Source organism: Chrysemys picta, chromosome 9, assembly GCF_011386835.1.
Source record: "Chrysemys picta bellii isolate R12L10 chromosome 9, ASM1138683v2, whole genome shotgun sequence".
In the NCBI taxonomy this organism is placed as follows: Eukaryota; Metazoa; Chordata; order Testudines; family Emydidae; genus Chrysemys; species Chrysemys picta.
Window position 1 is genome coordinate 36615904 of NC_088799.1, and position 21455 is coordinate 36637358.

The 21455-nt window shown below is 39.0% G+C and overlaps 1 protein-coding gene across 15 annotated transcripts in view; it reads left to right on the forward strand.

Annotated features, from left to right (window-relative positions):
• DOCK10 (dedicator of cytokinesis 10) overlaps positions 1-21455 on the forward strand; it is a 226103-nt gene that overhangs the window by 187759 nt on the left and 16889 nt on the right. For 12 of the 15 annotated variants that reach the window (XM_065558013.1, XM_008165874.4, XM_065558014.1 and 9 more), the window contains 11 exons: positions 2321-2445; positions 3431-3543; positions 4802-4939; positions 7037-7219; positions 7844-7954; positions 10016-10231; positions 10994-11051; positions 11385-11483; positions 12862-12968; positions 15381-15503; positions 17174-17287. In XM_065558013.1, coding sequence (XP_065414085.1) covers positions 2321-2445; positions 3431-3543; positions 4802-4939; positions 7037-7219; positions 7844-7954; positions 10016-10231; positions 10994-11051; positions 11385-11483; positions 12862-12968; positions 15381-15503; positions 17174-17287 — 1387 coding nt within the window. Of the gene's footprint in view, positions 1-2320; positions 2446-3430; positions 3544-4801; positions 4940-7036; positions 7220-7843; positions 7955-10015; positions 10232-10993; positions 11052-11384; positions 11484-12861; positions 12969-15380; positions 15504-17173; positions 17288-17732; positions 17919-21455 lie in introns of those variants that run through there. The other 3 variants (XM_008165877.4, XM_024103287.3, XM_065558019.1) reach the window with 2 other exon arrangements.

Here is a 21455-nt window from a genome sequence, read left to right on the forward strand (position 1 = left end):
TGTTTTGCTGCACGTTTACAGGAGAACCAGCATGGTGGTACCAAATTAGAAAACCACCACAAATGAGGCATGCTGCAGCTGTTTCAAGCGACTGCTACAGTCCGCATCCTCCCAGTGCAGCATTTAGCCCTTTTGGCTATAAAAATATTTTTAAGGAATGGCAAAGACATATGTTAAGAGATAAATAAAATATTGTTATTTTTCAATGGCCCTTCTAACTTGCACTCGTCTTTCAAAGGTGTATGCAGGGGCGGCTCCAGGCACCAGTGCAGCAAGTGCGTGCCGGGGGCGGCAAGCCGCGGGGGGTGGCGTGCCGGTGGCCATGAGGGCGGGAGTCAGGCAGCCTTCGGCATCATGCTTTCGGGAGGTCCACCGGTCCCGAGGCTTTGTCGGAAATTCGGTGGCAGGAAAACCAAAGGCGCGGGACCAGCAGAGCACCCGCAGAAACGCCGCCAAATCCGCGTCACCAGTGGACTGCCTGCAGGCATGCCGCCAAAGGCCGCCTGACTGCCGTGCTTGGGGCAGCAAAAAACATAGAGCCACCCCTGGGTGTATGTTTGTTTATTTATGTTTGTTGACTAGCAATATATTTTCATGTGAATGTGGAGCCAGATTTTCAAAGTAAGTCAGTGCTCAAGAGTTGGGGTCAGATTTTCACCCAGCAGTTCCCATTGCGATACTTAGAACCAGATTTGCAGAATGCTGGGTAGCAAAAATCTGGCCACTGAAAGGGAGCTGAGCTCTTTTGAAAGTCTAAAAATATGTTTAATATAATCAAATAATTGCCAACAAATCAGAGACATTTTTAGTTGAGAGGAAAGTAGACATAAATGCTCAATTTATTGCTAAAACTGTTAGTGCCTTGGGTCCTGATTTTCTACCTTACATGTCCACGAGTAGAAGGGCTTCTTCTTGGGCAGGTTACTCCTGGTGGGAAAAGCTAAGGGCAAAGCCCACCCTTTGCCTGTGTGTATTTGGAGGAGATGGGAGTCCACTCTTTGGGAGAGCAGGACAGGAGGTGATGGGGTTGGAGTGGAGCCACCATCTGTGGCATCCTTCTCCCTTTCCCACAATTCTGATGACTCCATCGAACACCATACAGCCAGCCCCTTCCCCACCCCCAAAAAGAGGGTTAGGGTATGAGGGAGGTCTGGGTAGCACAGCTTAAAGGCCCATATTTTTCACAGTCAGGGTAATTTACCATTGGAACAACTTGGATGTGGTAGATTCTCAGTCAGCTGAAGTCCTTAAAGACTGCACAAGACAAGATTGGTTGTCTTTCAGAACAATACACTATCTAGCTCAGCCAGAAGTTATGGGGTGGATGCAGGTAAATCTTCCTGGCCTGTGGTATGTAGGAGACTAGGTTGTCATACTGGTACCTTCTGGCCTACACGTCTACTAAAGAAAGATCTCCTTCAGGGTCATGTTGAAATGGAAGCTGCGGGGAGTAAGGGTAGGAGTGCTGAGGAACAAGCTCTCCACTTGGATGGCTTTTGGCAGCTCTCCTGAGTGTTGTGGCTCTCAGAAAACTTCCTCCTCCCTCCTCGCCTTCTGAGGGTTTGATCATGTGCTAACTGTGCAAGTCAAAACTCACACAGATTCTAGGCCTGTATGCAGAAAATAACATGTGCAGAGGAGAAAATTTTCAAAACTGTGTACTTAAAGTTAGGCATCCATATTTAGGAAGCTAAATAAAAGAGACCTGATTTTCAGACGTGCTGTCAGTTCTCACTGAATTCAGCAGTGGATGTAGGTTCCCAGTACTTTTGAAAATAAGGCAATTTTTATTTTGAAACCTTTGTATGAATGTATATGCCTGAATTTGGTGCCCTTAGTTTTAAATGTCTTCTGTTTAGCAAAATAGTCTACTGTATTCGTTAGCAGAATACGAAAAGAATTTATCTTTTTTATTATCACTGTCCATTCTAAAATCATCAGTCCCCCATTATTTATTAATTGTGTTTAATAATTTGTGGTGTTAAGTTTTCTCTGTATTCTAAACCAACAGAACCTAGCTCAATTCCTCTTCCCTTAAGGGCTGTCGTGTAAACATTGGTCAGCTGTTTAAACCAGTGCTTCTCCTAGTAATAAGCAAATGTTATTATGTCTCCTGTGATCTCAAGAAATCACAAAACATCTGCTTGTGTTATATATACCTTGCTGACTTTGTTCTTCAGCTATATTAACCTGAAATATTTTGCATCTGTTGGTCTCCCTTACGGTCATTGAGAAATACTGCAGATAATTCTGAGAGACATGGAAAAACTATAGGGACATGATAACATTTAAACAAAAAATGGTGCTCTCTCAATTTCAGGATGTATTCTACTTCCAGTCATGATGGCCACAAACATCACAGATCTCAAACATTACCAATAATCCGTGGCAAAAATGCATTTTCCAACCCCAAACTCTTGCAAATGATAGACAGCAGCATGGCAAGTAAGTATGAAGGAAATGAATCTACTTATCTGTCTGTCTCTCTATCTTAGGCCAGGTCTACACTACCCCCCTAATTCGAACTAAGGTACGCAACTTCAGCTACGTGAATAACGTAGCTGAAGTTCGAAGTACCTTAGTTCGAACTTACCTTGGTCCACACTCGGCAGGCAGGCTCCCCCGTCGACTCCGCGGTACTCCTCTCGCCGAGCTGGAGTACCGCAGTCGACGGCGAGCACTTCCGGGTTCGACTTATCGCGTCCAGACTAGACACGATAAGTCGAACCCAGAAGTTCGATCGCTCGCCGCCGAACTACCGGGTAAGTGTAGCCAAGGCCTTAGATTTCTCTATAGAGCCCAGCCCATAATGTATAAGAGTCTGATCCAAAGCCCATTGAAGTCAATGAGAATCTTTACATTGATTTCAATGGGCTTTGCATCAGGCCCTAAGGGCTGAAATGGAACTTGTATGAATATTAATAGTTGGACTATAGACCTGTAAAGAAAAAAAAGCCAACAATTGCAAACATCAGAACCTGAAGATAGGTAATTAAACACATATTTAGAAAACGAAATGAGTAGTTTGCTTTTCAGAGGTGCTGACTTCCCATGGAGTTCAGTGGATTCATACCACCCACGTTTTTGCCTAGCTCATTGAGTTCCGTGGTAATTTGCACCAGCTGAGAACCTGCATACATTTTTTTCTGAGGGAGATGTGATGATAGAATATAATTCATTGTTCAAATCTCGTCAGGCTGAATGTAATCTGTGATGAAAAAAGCAATCAAAGAAACAATATTCTGCAAAGTTGAAAAGATGTTACAAAATTAACAAAATTGAAGCAAACAACCCTCTTTCCCCCTTTAGCTTACATGCACACTTAGGAATGAATGTTTGTACTGATTTGGGAAGCAGTTCTTGATCTGATTGGAGGGTTATTTATCTTGATACTCACTTTGTTGTTCTCTTCCCACTTCTTTTGCTGCAGGCAGCTCCAATGACACAGACATTGTACACTACGCAGACACAGAGGCAAATATTGCCACAGAGGTTTGCCTCACCATTCTTGACCTACTGTGTCTTTTCACTCAGAACCACCAGGTATGTTCTATTGTTGCAAATTCTGCTTGAAATGGTGTCATAGGTTTGAGCAAAAAGAGAATTTTAAATGTTTCAAAATGCCCATGAGTACATTACAAAGAAACAAATATAATGCCAAATCATTCCATTATTGAGGGGTTTCGGTGGGGTGAAGGAAGGGGAGTACTAAGCCCCCATACAGGTACTGGCCTGAAGTGTCCTGGCTAAGCAGAAGAGCTAGGAAAAGGGATGACCCATGGAAACAGCATCACTTGCTACGGTGTGATGATAGTAATGCTTTGATCTCATATAAACCTGTCATTAAAAAAATCTCAATACCTTTACAAAGGTGGGTAAGTATTATCCACATTTTTAAAATGGAGACACTGAGGCACAGAGAAGTTAAGGCCAAACTTTTCGAACTTGGGTGCCTAAAGCTTAGGCTGCTAACTACTTACTGAGGCACCTGAATAAAAGGGCTGGTCTACACTACCGCAGCAAGTCGACCCAAGTTACACTACTTCAGTTACATGAATAATGTAACTGAAGTAGACTTAGCTTAGGTCGACTTACTGCGGTGTCTACACCACGCTGTAAACAGGAGACGCTTTCCGACCGACTTCTCTTACTCTTCTCAGAGACGTGGAGTACACAAATCAATGGGAGAGCGCTCTGCCATTGATTTAGCATGTCTTTACCAGACCTGCTAAATCAACACCTGCTGTATTGATTGCAGCAGTGCCAATCTACCGGTAAGTGTAGACATGGCCAAAGTCATCTGAATTTCAGAGATGCAGAAATAGCTGCTACTGAAGTCAGTGGGCGTTGTGGATGCTCAGCACCTCTTAAAATCAGGTCACTGATCAAGCCATTCTTGCAATACGGATTTAGAAGTCTAACTGTAGGCATTTAAGTTAGAAAATGTTGGCCTAAGTGACTTGCTCAAGGTCACACAGATAGAAAGTGGCAGCCATCATCAGAGCCCAGTTCTCATGAGTCCCACTTCCCTGTCCTAAGTGGTATATGTAATAGTTAGTGTTAATGAATAGGGAGAACAAACAGTGGAAAACAATGGTCGCATATTACTGTAGGTATGAAGAGCCCGCAGACCCGGGGGATGCCTCACGTTGCTGATAACCTCTAAGCACTTGTAGGGCTGACATTAAAGATACTACCACATTTGGACACATTAGGACTTGGTGCAAAAAAACCAAATGAGCCATTTTCTGATCCATTATTTTAAAAATATTACAATCCTGTTTGTGTGCTAACTTTTCAGAGACAACTCCAGCAATCTGATTGCCAGAATGCACTGATGAAAAAGGTCTTTGATACCTACCTGCTCTTTTTGCAAGTCAACCAGTCGGCAGTAGCCCTCAAGCATGTCTTTGCTGCCTTGCGTTTGTTTGTGAGCAAGGTAACTATACTTTTATTCCATTTCAAAACTGTTACATAGGGTTGGCAGGGCAGTGCAACAAATCCAACTTTGTGGAGGATTTCACACTTTAAGGTGCTTTCTGTCTCTTCATTTCATTGTTATTTAGGGATCAGTGTTGAAAAAGAACATCTGATTTACTATCTTCAGTTTTGTAGGTACAAATAATTATGGGAGTATTTTCTAACTCTTAGACGCTGAACTACCTCACTGTGCCTGGGAACCAGATCTAAAAGCTACAAAATCAGAGCTGGAGTTGAGGACATTTTAAAAAAATAATCAGGATTTGGCAGATGGATTATAGTGATGGCTGAGGAGAAATGCTACTGTAATTTTGTAACATTAAACAAAATGGATCTGATTGTCCAGTCCCTTGCATGTAAGACAGCAGTGGAGAAAAGCTTAAGCTACGTGCCATTCTTCCACAATGGTTGTAAATTGCAAAAAAAAAAAAAAAAAAAAAAAAACAGAAATATGGTCATGCCTCTTCCAGCAACATAGCTCAAAGGCCAGCAGAAGCATAAGATAAACCAGTCACAGCCTGCTTTAAATTACACACCAGACTTCCAGGAGCCAGAGGAGCATGTGCAGTGGCAAGAGAGCAAATATCTAACATCATCTGATCCATCCACCCCATTGCCTTCAGGGGCTGTGTTCTTTCTCCAAACGTCTGTAGGCATATTGATCTCAGTAGTGGCTCCTGTGGGGATAATAATCTCTATAGCAATCTAGATCTGCGCCAAACATGCTTATCTTCTCCCTGGTCTCATTCCTTCTGTTTTCTACTGTCTCCATCCTGTGATCAGTAACTCTTAACGAACAGAGCCACTTGGACCTTTACATCCTATACTCTCTGCCTTCTAATGCTGTTCAGACTGTTGGCCACAAGGGGAACACTGGCTTAATGTGACATGAAGGCATAGTAATCAATAGAGAGGAGCGAAATTTTTCAGCAAAATGTTTTCTGGCAAAAATATCAGATTTGGCAACACTGAGATGTTTTATGAATTCATGCCAATTTCACCAAATTGTTTGTTTTGAAAATAAACTAGCCATTTCCCCTTACCTCCTCCCCTTCCATCCCCATCCCCCCCGACCCCCGAAAAAAATAAGAATGTTTCCATTTTTGGTTTGAAATAGCTTTTTGTTTTGAAATTTATTTTAAATTTCTTTAAATAAATTCAAAAACATTTTAAAAAGCTCAAATTGAATTATTTTATTTCAGGTCAACTGAAACATTTAGTTCAATCCAAAACATTTTTTTTAACTTTTGGATTGACCAAATATTTTGAAATTTTTTGTTTTCAGTCCAACTGAAGTGAACTTTTTCAACCTTTTGAGACTGCTGCAAAACCTCCATTATTTCCCGAGTTCTAGTGCTATTCCAAACTTTTTTCTCCTCGCTGGTCAGCTTTTATAATGCTGTCTGAACTTTCCCCAGGCTAAGTCTACACTACCCGCCTGAATCGGCAGGTAGAAATCGATCTCTCGGGGATCGAATTATCGCGTCTCGTCGGGACGTGACAATCGATCCCCGAATCGACGCTCTTACTCCACCAGCGGAGGTGGGAGTAAGCGCCGTCGATGGGGAGCCGCGGAGGTCAATTTTGCCGCCGTCCTCACAGCAGGGTAAGTTGGCTCCGATACGTCGAATTCAGCTACGCGAATAGCGTAGCTGAATTTGTGTATCTTAAATCAACCCCCCACTGTAGTGAAGACCTGCCCCCAGCCTCCTTGACTATGCTATTTTCATTGCAACTGCTGCATCTCACTATGCTTTCAGTGCACATGATGTTATTTGTGTATCAAATACAAATTTGGAAGGTCAATTTGACTGATGCTTTGTACACAACAGGATTTGATTAATGCTTTGTACACAACTTGCACACACTGTTTTCACTTTCATTTTTACACAGAAAAGAATGCTTAGTTAGTGGCAGATGTTTTTGCTAGACACTGGTGTCTGAGAGATAGAGGCTTGTTTTTAATGAAAGTTTGACACAAAATATGTTGATTCAGAATGAATGTAGCAAGGAGTGGGAGAAGTGCTAAACATTTTGACATTTTTTTTCTCTATAGTTTCCTTCAGCGTTTTTTCAAGGGCAAGCAGACATGTGTGGATCATTCTGCTATGAAATCCTGAAATGCTGTAACCATAGGTCACGGTCAACTCAAACAGAGGCATCTGCTCTTCTTTATTTTTTCATGAGAAAGAACTTTGAATTTAACAAGCAGAAATCAATAGTCAGGTCCCATCTACAGGTGAGTGAAGTGTAAGATGCACTTTAAACAATGTATACAGGCTATATAAAATATTCCACTGAAATGACTCTTTGAATTCTGCAAATAACAATTTCTCTGTGTCATTCTAATTTTTCTGGCATGTCTGAAAACATTGGACCATATTCACCAGTTCATTCCAGCTGTTTTGCTTTGTGCTGGTGATGCAAAGCAGCTGCAAACTTAGCTAACTGGCCAGTTAAATCAGGTTTATGGCTTCATTGCATCACAGGCACAGCATATAGCAGTTGGAGCATATCTGACTCAGTGTGTCACCAGTGTGGGCTTAATTTACATCTCCAATTTTACAGTAGTGTGATTCAATCAGTACAGATACATGGACATAAAACTGAAGTAATACAGTGATGAGACAGGATCTAACATTTTAAAATGTAAACAATTATAAACATGTAGAAGACAATTTGTTATTTATATTTATGTATTTGTTTATATTTTGTCTTGATAAAATATTTGTGGAAAGCCCTTTTCTCTCCCCCTATCAGTTCCAACTCTTGCTGATTTTTTAAAACAGGGAATTAAAACTATGTCCAAATTTTGCTTTCCTTTAGTAATCATACATTGTTCTTTTTTCCTCTTCACCTATAGCTCATCAAAGCTGTAAGCCAATTGATCGCAGATGCAGGGATTGGTGGATCTCGGTTTCAACATTCCCTTGCAATTATAAATAATTTTGCTAATGGAGACAAGCAGATGAAAGTAAGAAAGGTTTTGTGTCTGTCACTGCCTGTTATAGATGATTGAATGATAGGAAGAACTGATTCACAAATACTTTCATGAATAAAAGGACTGACTTAGTTTTATAGTGATTCATGGTTCATGTTATTATTTTCTCAAGTAAATGTTTGTGAATCCCAAAATCTTAATAAATATAACATCAAATATCAGGGGGTAGCCGTGTTAGTCTGTATCTACAAACACAACAAGGAGTCTGGTGGCACCTTAAAGACTAACAGATTTGTTTGGGCATAAGCTTTCGTGGGTAAAAACCTCACTTCTTCGGATGCATCTTATGCCCAAATAAATCTGTTAGTCTTTAAGGTGCCACCAGACTCCTTGTTGTTTTTATAACATCAAAGTTTATTCATCTGAATTTATTATTTGTTATTCACTATTTGTTATTCTCCTTTTGAAAATGTTTCACCCATCCAATCATGGAGCAGAAATTATGCCATATGACCAGTGAAACACCATGAATAGCATGTAGTTCAAGTTAACAGTTCCCAAATGATATTTAGGTTAGAAATTATTCTTCCAACTATTTAGAAAATACTTATGAATAATAAATACGTTAATAGAAAATCCAGATTGGTTGGTGAATAATTTGCTAACCCAAAATAATGGGCATAACTCATAAGTATTATTTTAATAACTGTTTAGACCCCACTCTGCTAAATATATTAGAAAACAGTTTTAAATCACAACTTGTGTATTTTTATAAGCTCTTGTCAAATACTTTTCAAGAAACATTTTCAACTGTATTCTTATGGGGCTTACTCTCCTTTCACTAACAGTGGAGTAAATCAAGAGTAAGTCCATTGAAGTCAATAGTTACACTGATGTAAAATTAGTGTAAGTAACATGGGAGTCTCGCCTGTATTTTATTTTGTCAAAGGGCAGCTTTGATCTGCTAATCTTGTTATCTGTGTGTTCTGCTTTTGTAGCATTCTCAGACCTGCCAATCAAAAGAAAGGCACAATTTTTTTTCTGTATCGTTATGCTCTCTACACCTATGCAATAAAACAAACACAAACAAAACCCCACAGCCCTGAAAATCAGAATTTATTATCGTCCATCTCAAAACGAAAAACTGATATATAAAAAAAAAAAAAAAGCAGAACTGATATAAATTTTTTGGGGAAAAATCTATGATCTGGCTGATAGGAAGACCAAATGTTAATCTTGTGTGGTTTGAAATGGCTATGGGCGAGACTGAGATACCATTTCTCACACTGAATACTACCTTCTGCCATTGAAGTTAGTGAGGCTACCTGTGGAGTAAGGTATTCCTTTATCAGTAAGTGTATCCAAATCTGGCAATAAATTTAGCAACCCTTTACAAACATATGGTCATATTTTCACTTGTTACCCCAGCGTCAGTCCATTAACTTCAATGGAGTTACTCCATGTAGACCGTATCAAAGGGGTAGCCGTGTTAGTCTGGATCTGTAAAAGCAGCAAAGAGTCCTGTGGCACTTTATAGACTAACAGACGTATAGGAGCTGCAAATTTGACACCATCAGCTCAGGATTAAACAAAGACTGTGAATGGCTAGCCAACTACAAAAGCAGTTTCTCCTCCCTTGGTGTTCACACCTCAACTGCTAGAAGAGGGCCTCATCCTCCCTGATTGAATTAACTTCGTTATCTCTAGCCTTACTCACTCTTGCTTGCATATTTATACCTGACCCTGGAAATTTCCACTATATGCATCCGAAGAAGTGGGTATTCACCCACGAAAGCTCATGCTCCTATACGTCTGATAGTCTATAAAGTGCCACAGGACTCTTTGCTCCATGTAGACAATGGTGTAACTGAAATCAGAATATAGACTAGGGTTTCTAATGGATGCTGTGACACATCAGTAAATAAATGGGAGAGAAATGTTCAAATATGTAAATATAATGGGACTATGAGTGTGATCTAAATAGGAGTCTATCCATTGACTTCAGGCCCAGTCAGGGATGATACTATAGTTTAACACGATAAAAGTATGGCTTTGTAGGCCTTTTCAATGATTCATTGCTTATCTTTTCCAAAGAACAGTCCCTTTCCAGCAGAGGTGAAAGACCTGACCAAACGCATCAGGACAGTTTTAATGGCCACAGCTCAGATGAAGGAACATGAGAAAGACCCAGAGATGCTTGTAGACCTGCAGTACAGCCTAGCAAACTCATATGCTAGTACACCTGAATTACGAAGGACTTGGCTTGAAAGCATGGCCAAGATTCATGCTAGAAATGGAGATTTATCAGAGGTAATTTACGTAAGACAAAGAAATCAATCTGTATTTAGATTGAGATCTACAGATGAAAAGCACTCTATAAAAGCTCGGTATTATTAATTATGATGATTATTAGCTAAGCTAAACGTGCAGTTTTCCTCATGTGACTAAAATAAGATGTGTACTGGGTTGAAGAATGCCTGAATATGCTGTATATTACAGGCTATATACCAGGGATTAACCATGAGTAGCTGACACATTGCTGAGCATGATGCATCCTTGTCTACAGTGACCACAAGGCCATTGTCTGCCAATTCAGCTGCTAAAATCATGTTTAAACACAATGTAATTTCCTAATGAAGACAAGACTATGTAGTTTCCATTCCCTTCTGGGTTGTTTGTTTTTCAGCACAGGATATGATCTGGGTCATAGCACAAATTTTTCTTTTTGGCAAAAATGTTATTTGTATTAAATTGATTAATTGAACCCCAAGATCTTAGCCCAATAATACCTTGTTTCCAAAGTAACTGTATTTTCTATGGGTTAGATCCTGACGCTCTTGTTTATCCCATGCTCTATACGTACGTAGGCGAAACTCCTATTAAAATCAATGATCGTTTTGCCTGAGTAAGGACTTGGTATTTGACCTGTGATTTCTTCAAATTGTCAAACTAAGTTTGTTTCCCCTTTTCCAAAACTTATTCCGATAATGAAGAGGGTTTCTGCCCCTCAGCAAACTAATAATGTAAGATCTGTGGTGTACTTTAATATATTTATATGGTCTCTGGTTTCAGGCTGCTATGTGCTATATCCATATAGCTGCCCTCATTGCAGAATACCTGAAAAGAAAGGGTAAGTTAAATGTATTCAAATGCAATAATTAATGTAGAGAATTATTCAACTGAACACATTTGCAACTGTTTTACTTCATTCAGATCACATTTGTTTTCTTTTCAAGCTATCCTGCTGCTTGTACCCTTCACACATGTTTTAAGATATGAAACTAGTAAATTCTTATTGTAACAGCAAAATAAAATACATATTTTATACATAAGAAGTTAATTGAATGTTTAGCTTTTTAGTGCTAAAAGAGAATGCTTAATTTGTTAGTGTGTCATTATTAAATATGCATGTTATTAACACATACCAGTAGCACTATACTAATAACATCTTACACTACCATAGGTTACTGGAAAATGGAAAAGATTTGTACCTCACGTATGCTCCTGGAAGATGTTCAAGTCTCTGATAGTAATCTGTTACTAACTACTCACAATGGAGGAAGTGAGTGTTCTAACCATGCCTGTTTATGGTTCAAGTAACATCATTTAGGAAATCAAGTTACTGCTCTTAAACTGATCTAGTGAAAGAAGATGTTCTCAGAAGGGGAAAGAATTATGTTGCATGATTATGTTTTTAATAGACAGCAGTTAATACTAGGAAATATTGTGTGATACTTTTCTGATGCTCATTTTGGTTGGACTAATTAATTATCTTGATGAAATGTACAGTATGTCACTAGTTAGTGTTTACCAACAATAAGCCATTCTGCTACTGATCCATTGAGGGAACTCCTACTTTAGTCAGTGGGAGTTTTGCACAAAAATACGTCATAATAGGATCCTGTAATTTTCATTTCAAAGTGAGATAAACTGCTTAAAAAGGACAAAATTATTAAACAATTCTACATCATCAATGTTCAGTAACAGAAGTAGAAATAAGACCTTGATTGTACAGTCAGAAAAAATTAACATCCAGATAATGATATTGTACGTAGTACACGATGGACAGCTTTTTAACTGGAGTTCATTTTCTTCCTTATCATATGAGAAAACATTAAAGGCCCAATTCTGCAAGGTGCAAGAGTATCTCTTGCAAGATGGTACATGCCTGTATGTACCACATCAAGTCAAATGGAGCCAAGTCTTGCAGGAGAGACACTGCAGTTTGTATGATTGGGTCTTAGGCCCCCTCCCTCCTCGCCCTCCTTTTTTTTTTTTTTTTTTACAGTTTATGATAAATCAAGTTTTATGGTTCAACCATTTATTTAGTATAATAGTGAAATGCCCCTGCAGAAAAAAATATGTGATTACATTTTGGATTAAATTCCTTGACTTTGGTAGGACTTTTGGACCCTAATCCCTAGTTGGGTGACTTTTTCCGGCCACAAGATTTTTATGGCTACATAAAATCACTCATAGTGTGTCAAGTTAAATATGTAAGTCTTTGCAGGATAAGGGCCGATTGTACTAGTCAACATGAGTAAGGGTGGCAGACTCTAGCCCTGTAGTAATGCTATTGTACCATTACTGTAGAATACTATCTTCTATGTGTAGTTTTATATGGGTTGGCAGAGTGATACAACACAAGTGGAGTAGTGACACGCAGCAGAAAGGAGAAGATTTCTCTGAGATCATTGCCTTATGAGTACATATTGGTGTATCTTTCTAGACAAGTGGATTTATGCCACAGAGGGAATTTAGAATGTGTCATAAATTCAATCAGTTCCATTTGTGCCACTCATCACTTGGATTGTAAAAAAATAAAAAAAATAATAATCTTAGCCAAATAAAACTGGTTGTTATTTTACAACATCCTATAGCTTTTTAAAATCCATGATTATACAAGTATTAATTAGCATTTTTATGGCTTGTACTTCAAGGCTTATTTTCCATGGGATGGCCAGCTTTTCTAAATATTACCCCAAACATTAAAGAAGAAGGAGCTATGAAAGAAGATTCGGGAATGCAAGATACTCCATATAATGAGGTTAGCAGTGGTAGCATTTAAATAATATTGGTCTGTATTCTTTTAACTTTATTACTTTAAGGTTGTTTTTTTAAGCTATTTATTTATTTAGGAAGTGTTAACCAGGTTATAAATCCTTGTCATGTAAATATCAGAAGCAAAACAAAATCAAAGTGAGCTTTGGTTTAAAGAGACATTATAAAGGAATATAGTATGTCTCTATTTAGAAGAATGTTACCATGTTACAGAGCATCGTTACCACAGCTGTGACGTGTCGTTTCTAGTGATTTTATTAAATGGGGTGAAATCTCTATACACAAATTTAACAAACCAGGCATGTCTGTCAAATGTTAATATACCAAAACATTGAAAAGGTGTGATGGGGGTTTCTGTAGGCAAATGTACTTTGAGTATTGAATAAAAGGTAACCAAATATCTAAGTATATATTTGTCCTCGTCTGTTTTGCTGGGTACATAATTGGTGTGTTAATTTTTCTTGAACAACCACTTCCCATATTTTGGAACCATTGCTCTATGGTTGGACTATTTTTTCTTTTTCCAGTGAGAGGCTACCAATAGCCAAGCAGCTACAGTAGAATCTCAGAGTTATGAACACCTCAGGAATGGAGGTTGTTCGTAACTCTGAAATTTTCATAACTCTGAACAAAACGTTATAGTTCTTTCAAAAAGTTCTTTCAGTTCTTTTTACAACTGAAAATTGACTTAATACAGCTATGAAACTTTACCATGCCAAAGAAAAATGCTGCTTTTCCTTTATTTTTTTAGTAGTTTACGTTTAACACAGTACTGTACTGTATTTGCTTTTTTTTTTTGGTATCTCTGCTCTTGCCTGATTGCATACTTCCAGGCCAAATGAAGTGTGTGGTTGCCTGGTCAGTTCTTAACTCTGGTGTTTGTAACTCTGAGGTTCCACTATACTAGCAGATGACAGATTAATTCTTCATTTCCTTTCTTGTGACCATTTCCACCCAGAATTCCCAGGAGGATTATTAAAGGATTATTTGGTAATGAATAGCCAACAATTACATCCAGTACTCTAATGACTGGACATGCCCAACATACATGCATAAAATCTCCTCTTTCACCACATTTTTTTCAACATATAGCTAGCTGGTGTGAGGTACCACTGAAACAGTGTCATAAAGAAATTTTCTTTTATTGTGCTATGAGGTTGCTGGTACTCTTTTCAAGATCTAACCTCATTACTCTGGGGTAATTTGTTTATCCAGGTCCTTTTCCCAGCATGTCACATATGGACATTTTTTTGTTTGGATAGTTTTCTGTAAAGTTTAATATAAATTAACTATAATTTTTTCTTTCCTAATTCACCTGATGCCATTACGTCTCTTAAAATTAGCTTTCTGTATAAAACAGTTTTGCTAGAAAATTGAGAATTATAATGCCTAACTTGAAAACACTGGTACCACAGAAGAGTGGGACAGTCAAAGATAGTTTTGATTACTAAATAAGTTAGAAAAGTTTCTTTACTGAATAGGGGCCAACTGTATGTATTCCATGGCTCTCCCAATCTTTAAAAGTATCTGATTTGTGATTTGGGTTAAGATCTGAATTATTTGCAATGGCTGTTATTGGTGAGGGAAAAAGAACTTGTCTTTAGTTCTATCTCAAACCTATAGTGTAGCCTTTGCAGAAAGATACGCATATGTTTCTGGAGGGCAATAACATTTCTATATGATTCCTGCGCACATTATAAATGTGATAAACTATATTAAGGGATCACTTTACCCAGTGCAGACTCCTTTCACCTAAAATATGGCAATTGTTTAACAATGCATAATAAAGCCACAAAAACATCCAATTTAATAACTGGGGTGGAATTGTATCTTGACCGATTGTAAAATACCAGAATTGAAATATGGGGAGGAAACCCTGACTAAAACATCCCTCTGCTTCTCCAAAAAAGTGCCAGGGGGTCTTTTTCTGTCTACAAATCTTTTATATCTCTTCCATTGACTTGCTAATGGCTCTGATGGAAGAGTGCTAGTGATCCACTAGGTAGCACCACTTTCTGTAGCACCTGTGTATTCTTCAAAGGCCCAAGCACTGACTGAACCAGCCTGGCGTTACTTCTCTTGTGGTAGCTTGCAGAAGCATGGCACCAGGTGGTATGGCTGCAGATATATGATAGCTGGTGGTTTCTGAAGTGTTGGGAATTTCTTATTTTTGGCATTTTGAACCTTTAAAGTGGTACTTAGTCCTACATAAGACTGTAGCAGGTTGCCAAATGATTTTCACCAATTTCTTACTAACCTTCTTATGACTATATTAACCTACTGTATAGAAGAAATCATATTGAAATAAAACAATATATATGTACTGCTGATGTCATCATAATTACCAAATGCAATCAACAAGCAAGTCACCATAGAATTTTTATTTGTGGGATTACAGAATATCCTTGTGAAGCAGCTGGAGTTGTGTGTTGAATACCTGTGGAAGTCTGAAAGATATGAACTGATTGCTGGAGTTAACAAGCCTATCATTGCTGTATTTGAGAAACAAAGAGATTTTAAAGTAAGCTGGGTTTCCAATTAAAATTTCTGTCTTAAAAAAACAAAGAGTAGGAGGAAAACACAGACCAGTGTTGTTCTTTGAATTGGCATATTTTAATTTCATTTTAATATTGCTGGGGGGGTTTCATTCGTCTTTTGATGACAGAGTTAAAATATCTTGTCTGAAGCCTGTGCGAGGTTACGGAAACCCCGTGAAAATACATTTTCTATGGTTTCTGTAGCTCTGAGGACCCCTAGATATAGTTTTCATCATTCAGACCTATATTAGTAAAATTACCATATACTGACCATATATTATCATGAAGGTAGTGACCAAACATTGTTCCAGCTTCATGGCTGTTCCATAGCCTACATGAAATGAGTATATTGGCCTTTAGCTCAGTTCCAAGAGGATTGGGGTCCACATCACTATAACGACTGATGCCCTGACATGCAATGAGCTCAAAAAGCGGGCAGGCTCCTGTGCCTATGTGAAGTTCATTGCAGGATTGCAATCCCCTTTTGGACAGTCAAAGCAGAAAGACTAACTGGATGGGGTGGGGGGGATGGGAATTATCTACTCTCTAACCACAAAGGTGATCCCACCAGCTCAGTGTTTGGGTACATTGGTGGGACAGAGGATGGAAACTCACATTGCTATCACCTATGCTTTACCTATGCCATGAATGGATGAAGGGCTTTGATTTCAAATCCTGCTCCTTTCATAGGCACTAAAATCACACTCACAAATTCCTTTGGACAAATAAGCCCGTAAAGCTCATTAAAACCATAATATTGTTGCCTGGTGAAATTACATCAGAATTGTAGCCATTTTTTATTTAGAGATTTTAGTCTATGTCTAGCATTATATGCCCCTTCTAGGGGTCTATTCTTATTTTTACAACTCCTTTGACCAAATGAATAGGAATTGCTATATGCATTTATCAAAGAGTTGATTTTTAGCAGTGAAAATGTTTAGATATACCTAAGCATAAAAATAACCTAAACCACAGGATAAAGAATTTAATTTTGAAATTATTCCGTGTTCACTTTTGTTTTTCTTTAATTTCAAGTAGAAAAGGAATTACTTAATAATAATCCAAGTCATTGATTTCCTTGTTTAAACTGGAAAAAAGTAATTTAGCATGGGATGTAATTTAGGAAGCAGGGCCCCAGTGCAAAACATGGCTTTTACTAGAAGTTCACACACTATGATAATAAAGTTATAGAATAACTGAAACTGAGAAGGAGTAAGGTGCAAAGGTGGTATAAAGAGACTCCTGATGCCGGTCCTGAGGCTGCCCCTTCTGTGCTGTGTCTCTCAGGATGTGCTCTTAATTCCATTCCATGCCCACTGAATCACAGCTCAGTAATCAGGATGAGTAGCCTCGTCACTGGCTATCCAGATGTGTGGGGACCATCACCAGACAGATTTCTTTTTCTACTCATTGGGACAGATTTATACTGTAACTTTTTCCTTATGGAGCTATGCAAGAAGGCTACTACCACCCTAAAACTGCGTGGCCGGGAGAAGGTAGAAGTCTTGAAATTGACCTCTTGCAGCTGCTACTGAGAATAAAGAAGGTAGCCACCTCCACATGATTGGAAATCCCATAGAGGCAAATTTAACGTGAATAAAGCCTTTAAAAATATAACTTTACATTGCACTTTTTCTGTTCCCTTTTACCTTAGAGACTGTCAGATCTGTACTATGACATCCATCGATCATATCTGAAGGTCGCAGAAGTAGTGAATTCTGAGAAACGTTTATTTGGGCGATACTATCGTGTTGCTTTTTATGGGCAGGTACGTCAGCCTCAGATTTCATGTATAAGACCATGTATCTATAGATATAAAGGTGCACATTTTGGGAAAATCATTCTGGGGACACTTTTCTTAAGGAAATTAAACTAGGCAAACATGGTCAACAATGAAACTATGTAGTAATAGTAATTAAAAAAGCCTGGGCTGAGCCCAGAAGTCTTTACTTTACATCAATGTAAATTGTTAGGGTGGATTTACACTGGTGCGACTGAGAGCAGAATTTGCACCTCAATTTCTAGTCATTCCTTACTCAGGCAAAGCTGATTTTGAAGTCAAGGTCAGTGATGTTTTATGTGAGTAAGAATTTAATAAAATCTAGTAATGCCCTCAGTATTCAGTCCTATCTTTCTAAGCAGCATAAACTAGAGCTGTGAACAGTAGCTAATTTGTTGTGTTTCTTCCTGACTTTCTGACCTTCGCTTTTCAGCCCCTTCTGAGTCTATGCAATATGCTGTACAGTAGTTGTATGCTATCTACTGTGCTTTAGCCTGTTCAGAGCAATCCCTGTGGCATGAATTTACGCTTTTCCCCACTGCAAACCATTGTGGGAGGCCAGCATGTTCCTTTAAGACATGTTTGGCAACCACACAATTTCCATTCCTCTGTAATAATAAGGTGTGTAAACAACAGATTGATATGAATCATTCTGTTTGCTAATTAGTTTTTAATGCTCTTTTCTTCTTTTGGTCTTATTCAAGGCTGTGGTAAGTTCTCTGCTCTTTTGCATGCTTTCTTTAATTCTTCTCACTCATCCTCCCCTGCCCGCGGTACAGTTTACTTAACCTTAACTTGTTGTGCTTTTCGCTATTCAGTGTGGCAGATGAAATAACATTGTCACATCTCGCAAACTAATTTTTGTTTGTTCGGTTTCCCTGAATTACAAAAATGTATCCGTCACAGTGTTGCATCCATACCATGAGCCGTACTGCCAGTGACCTCAGCGAGGGCTCTGCTATTGACTTCATTGGGAGCAGAACTGCACCCCGTGTTTCTTTTGGTGAAATGTTTATTGTAGCACTAATGCTGTTTAAGTGCAAAATTGTGCCCTCAATGGAGTAAGACTCCTGACTCGCTGCTCAGCTACATAGGACCTACTCCAATTACAGCTGCAACAGATCCTCTCTGTGAGTCGGGGAGGGTAGGGAGGAGAAGGAAATGACCAAGAATTGGTCCCTGTTTGCTGGTCAGCAAAACTGGACTCTTCAGGTGCAAGGGGGAAAGCAAAGTGCACCCTATAAAGGACAGCAGTGACTGACTTTCCTCAACCTTTCTAAGAAAGAGGAAGCAGGGGAGGCATTGTGACTCTCCAAGTCACAGTTCCTTCCCAAGGCAATTCCTGGGGCAGTGCAACTACATGCCATTCTTCAGTAAAGGATGAGCATTAAGGTTAAAACTAGTCCTACATGAGTAGCTGAGCTGTGCTCAAACAAACAGGATTAAAATCTCCATTACAATGCAAAGGCTTTTCTGCAACCAGTGAAACAAGGGGAACTTCACTTTGACAGCCTTAGTGATATAAAGAGTATGATTGTTTTGCAAACAAATGCCGGTTGGTTTATACGCTGGCGCACACTTAATTTAAGCTGTAAACAAGCACACATGGCTTTAAAATACATTCATGGAATGTTTAGTTTCACTAAGAAGTAGAGAGCTTTCATGTTGTGGGAGGGGAAGTTGGCTTGGATTGTTCCTAACAAAGCCCCAGTGACAAAAGATAGGAGTGTAATGTGAAATTAATGATGGGTAATAGCATTTAGCAGGGGAAATCTGAAGTGATGCACTTAGTCAAAGAATATCCTTTGGATGCAAACGGTTTACAAATATTCTCAGCACCATATTACCAACCGTACATGACAATCTTAGAAATAAGGCCTGATCTGAAAGGAAAAAAATCAGTCCATTTCCATGCATGGCTTGTGCCTGCATACTTTTCCCTCTGAAAAGTCTCCTTTTTGTAATTCTCTTTGCCCCACATGCCAGTAACTTCCATTTTCATTATACACCTTAGACTTTTTCATCCATTCCTTGCCAAGAGTATTTGAAAACCTCAGTAATGAAAGGTTATTTTGATCTTGCTTAAATTAATTTAAAACTGTATAGACACATTCTTTTTCCTACTTTAGGCAGGCAGGCAGACTAAGTACCCTTTACATCTAAGTGATACCATGTCCAAACTTTACAAAATTAGACGCCCAAATCCTTATTTAGGCATCTGTTATTTTACAGAGGTGCTGAGCATCTTCAGCTACTATTGACTTCACTGTTGTATTCAGTTTTTTGTGTCAGTGGAAGTTATGGCATGTTCAGCATTTCTGAAAACCAAGGACTTTTATTTGATGGATTTGGGTGCTTAGCCTGAGGTTTTAAAATGCTGGACAACAATATGATAGGTATTTAGCCATATAAGCAAAAAGTTCTAATGAAAATATAGTGAAAAAGTAACTTTTCAATAAAACTACAGCCATTTAGACTGATGTAAATTTATGAAAATTGCTCTATTCAGTATAATTTAACTGAGATACAATAGAGTGAAAATCAGCATTTAAAAATTAAATACCCATTCAAAAGTGGCAGAAACATTATTATGCAAAATACTTACTTCTCCTATGAGTAGCAAGAGCATGGTGTGCCACATTTGTATTTCTCCCCTGCAACAAAAACTACCCATAGAGGGCAGATTGGATAAAACACCCTTAGAACAGTGCAGCTCCTTGGTGTGTGTATTCTGTGTTGACACCAAGTGAGGATTTCAAAGGTTCATAGTGAAATTTTAAAATTGCACTATTTTAACCCTGTCTGAACAATGGACAAAAATCACTCTCTATTATTTTCCAGTGTATCTGACAGATTAACCTGCCATAAAAAATGGGCACAATTATGATTGCCTCTGGTGTCAAGATTACAACCAAGTTTACAGTAACTTTTCATGGGAGCTCTGGCTACTCAGTGGTGCAGACCTCTTAAATGCACCCCCAACTTCTCAAGCACAGCCATTCTATGGGAGTAAAATCTGCACTGGCACCTGAAAATCCACATTTCTGCCTGCCAGGACCCAGATTCTACCGGGTGTGCTGCAGATGGATTGCATTGCTGCTAGAGCCCTCCGGAGGAATTGTACCGCACATGTGACCCATCAGCTCTGCCATCCTTAGAAAGGGTGGAGCTCTGCAGCCCATTTGGCTGGGGCGGTGATCATGATCAGTGCTCCCTTTTAGAAAGCTAACACCTACAGGAGCTCCACAATGAGATTCTCACCAGCCCCTTGGAAGTTCTTGTAGGCCGCATACTTTTTGTGCACTTGTGCCGGGGCCAGCTAAATTTTGCGCCCAATACCTGTAACTGCATGTGCAAATCAGCATTGGAAAGGTTAGGTCCCTACTTGCCTTGGAATAATGCAGCTTTTAACAGTGCAGAACTGCACATTCTGATTTAACTGATAAAGTTAAAGAAGCCCACTCAAGGACCCTTTAAATCTTTTCATTTAGTCACAGCTGCATAGTACTTGCTACTACTTCAGCACAGCACAGCTATGACTGAGCAATGAGATACCCCAAGATTTGTGCCTATTTATTAAAACCTGAAATTTCAGGAATACAAAACTTGACTTCCCATCTATATTTCAATGACCCATGTTATTCTCACTGAGCTGGTAGTTAGATTACAAAATGAATTCAGATTAATTCATCTTTCCCAATGCAGCTAGGAATTTCTCTACTTTCCACAATGCACACTGCACGCATTTATACATTATCAGGCTTCTGAATCGACTAGAGCATAGAAGCAGTTCATTCCAAGAGGGGCTGTTGTCTCCCCAGTAAGATATAGGAGTGGTGAGCAAAGTTTCATTAAGCTGACTCAGCTTGACTTTGGTTGAATAGATCCCAACAGGTCACAAATGGGGGCTGCTCTTTCATCCCAAAAGCACTTTGTCTATGAGTTCTGCCAACGGCATTCAACACTCTGGGGAGGTGGTGAGACACTATGGCCTTCTGCACCAGCAATATGCTAATGAGACACAGCTCAACGTCTCATTTCCAGACAGTGCCATGATTCAGATATCCTAGCACCTGTGCAAGATAAGTGTCTGGATGAATTGTTGCTAGCTCAGGCTCAGTCTGGACAGATCTGATGTGTTGCTGGTAGCAGGAAA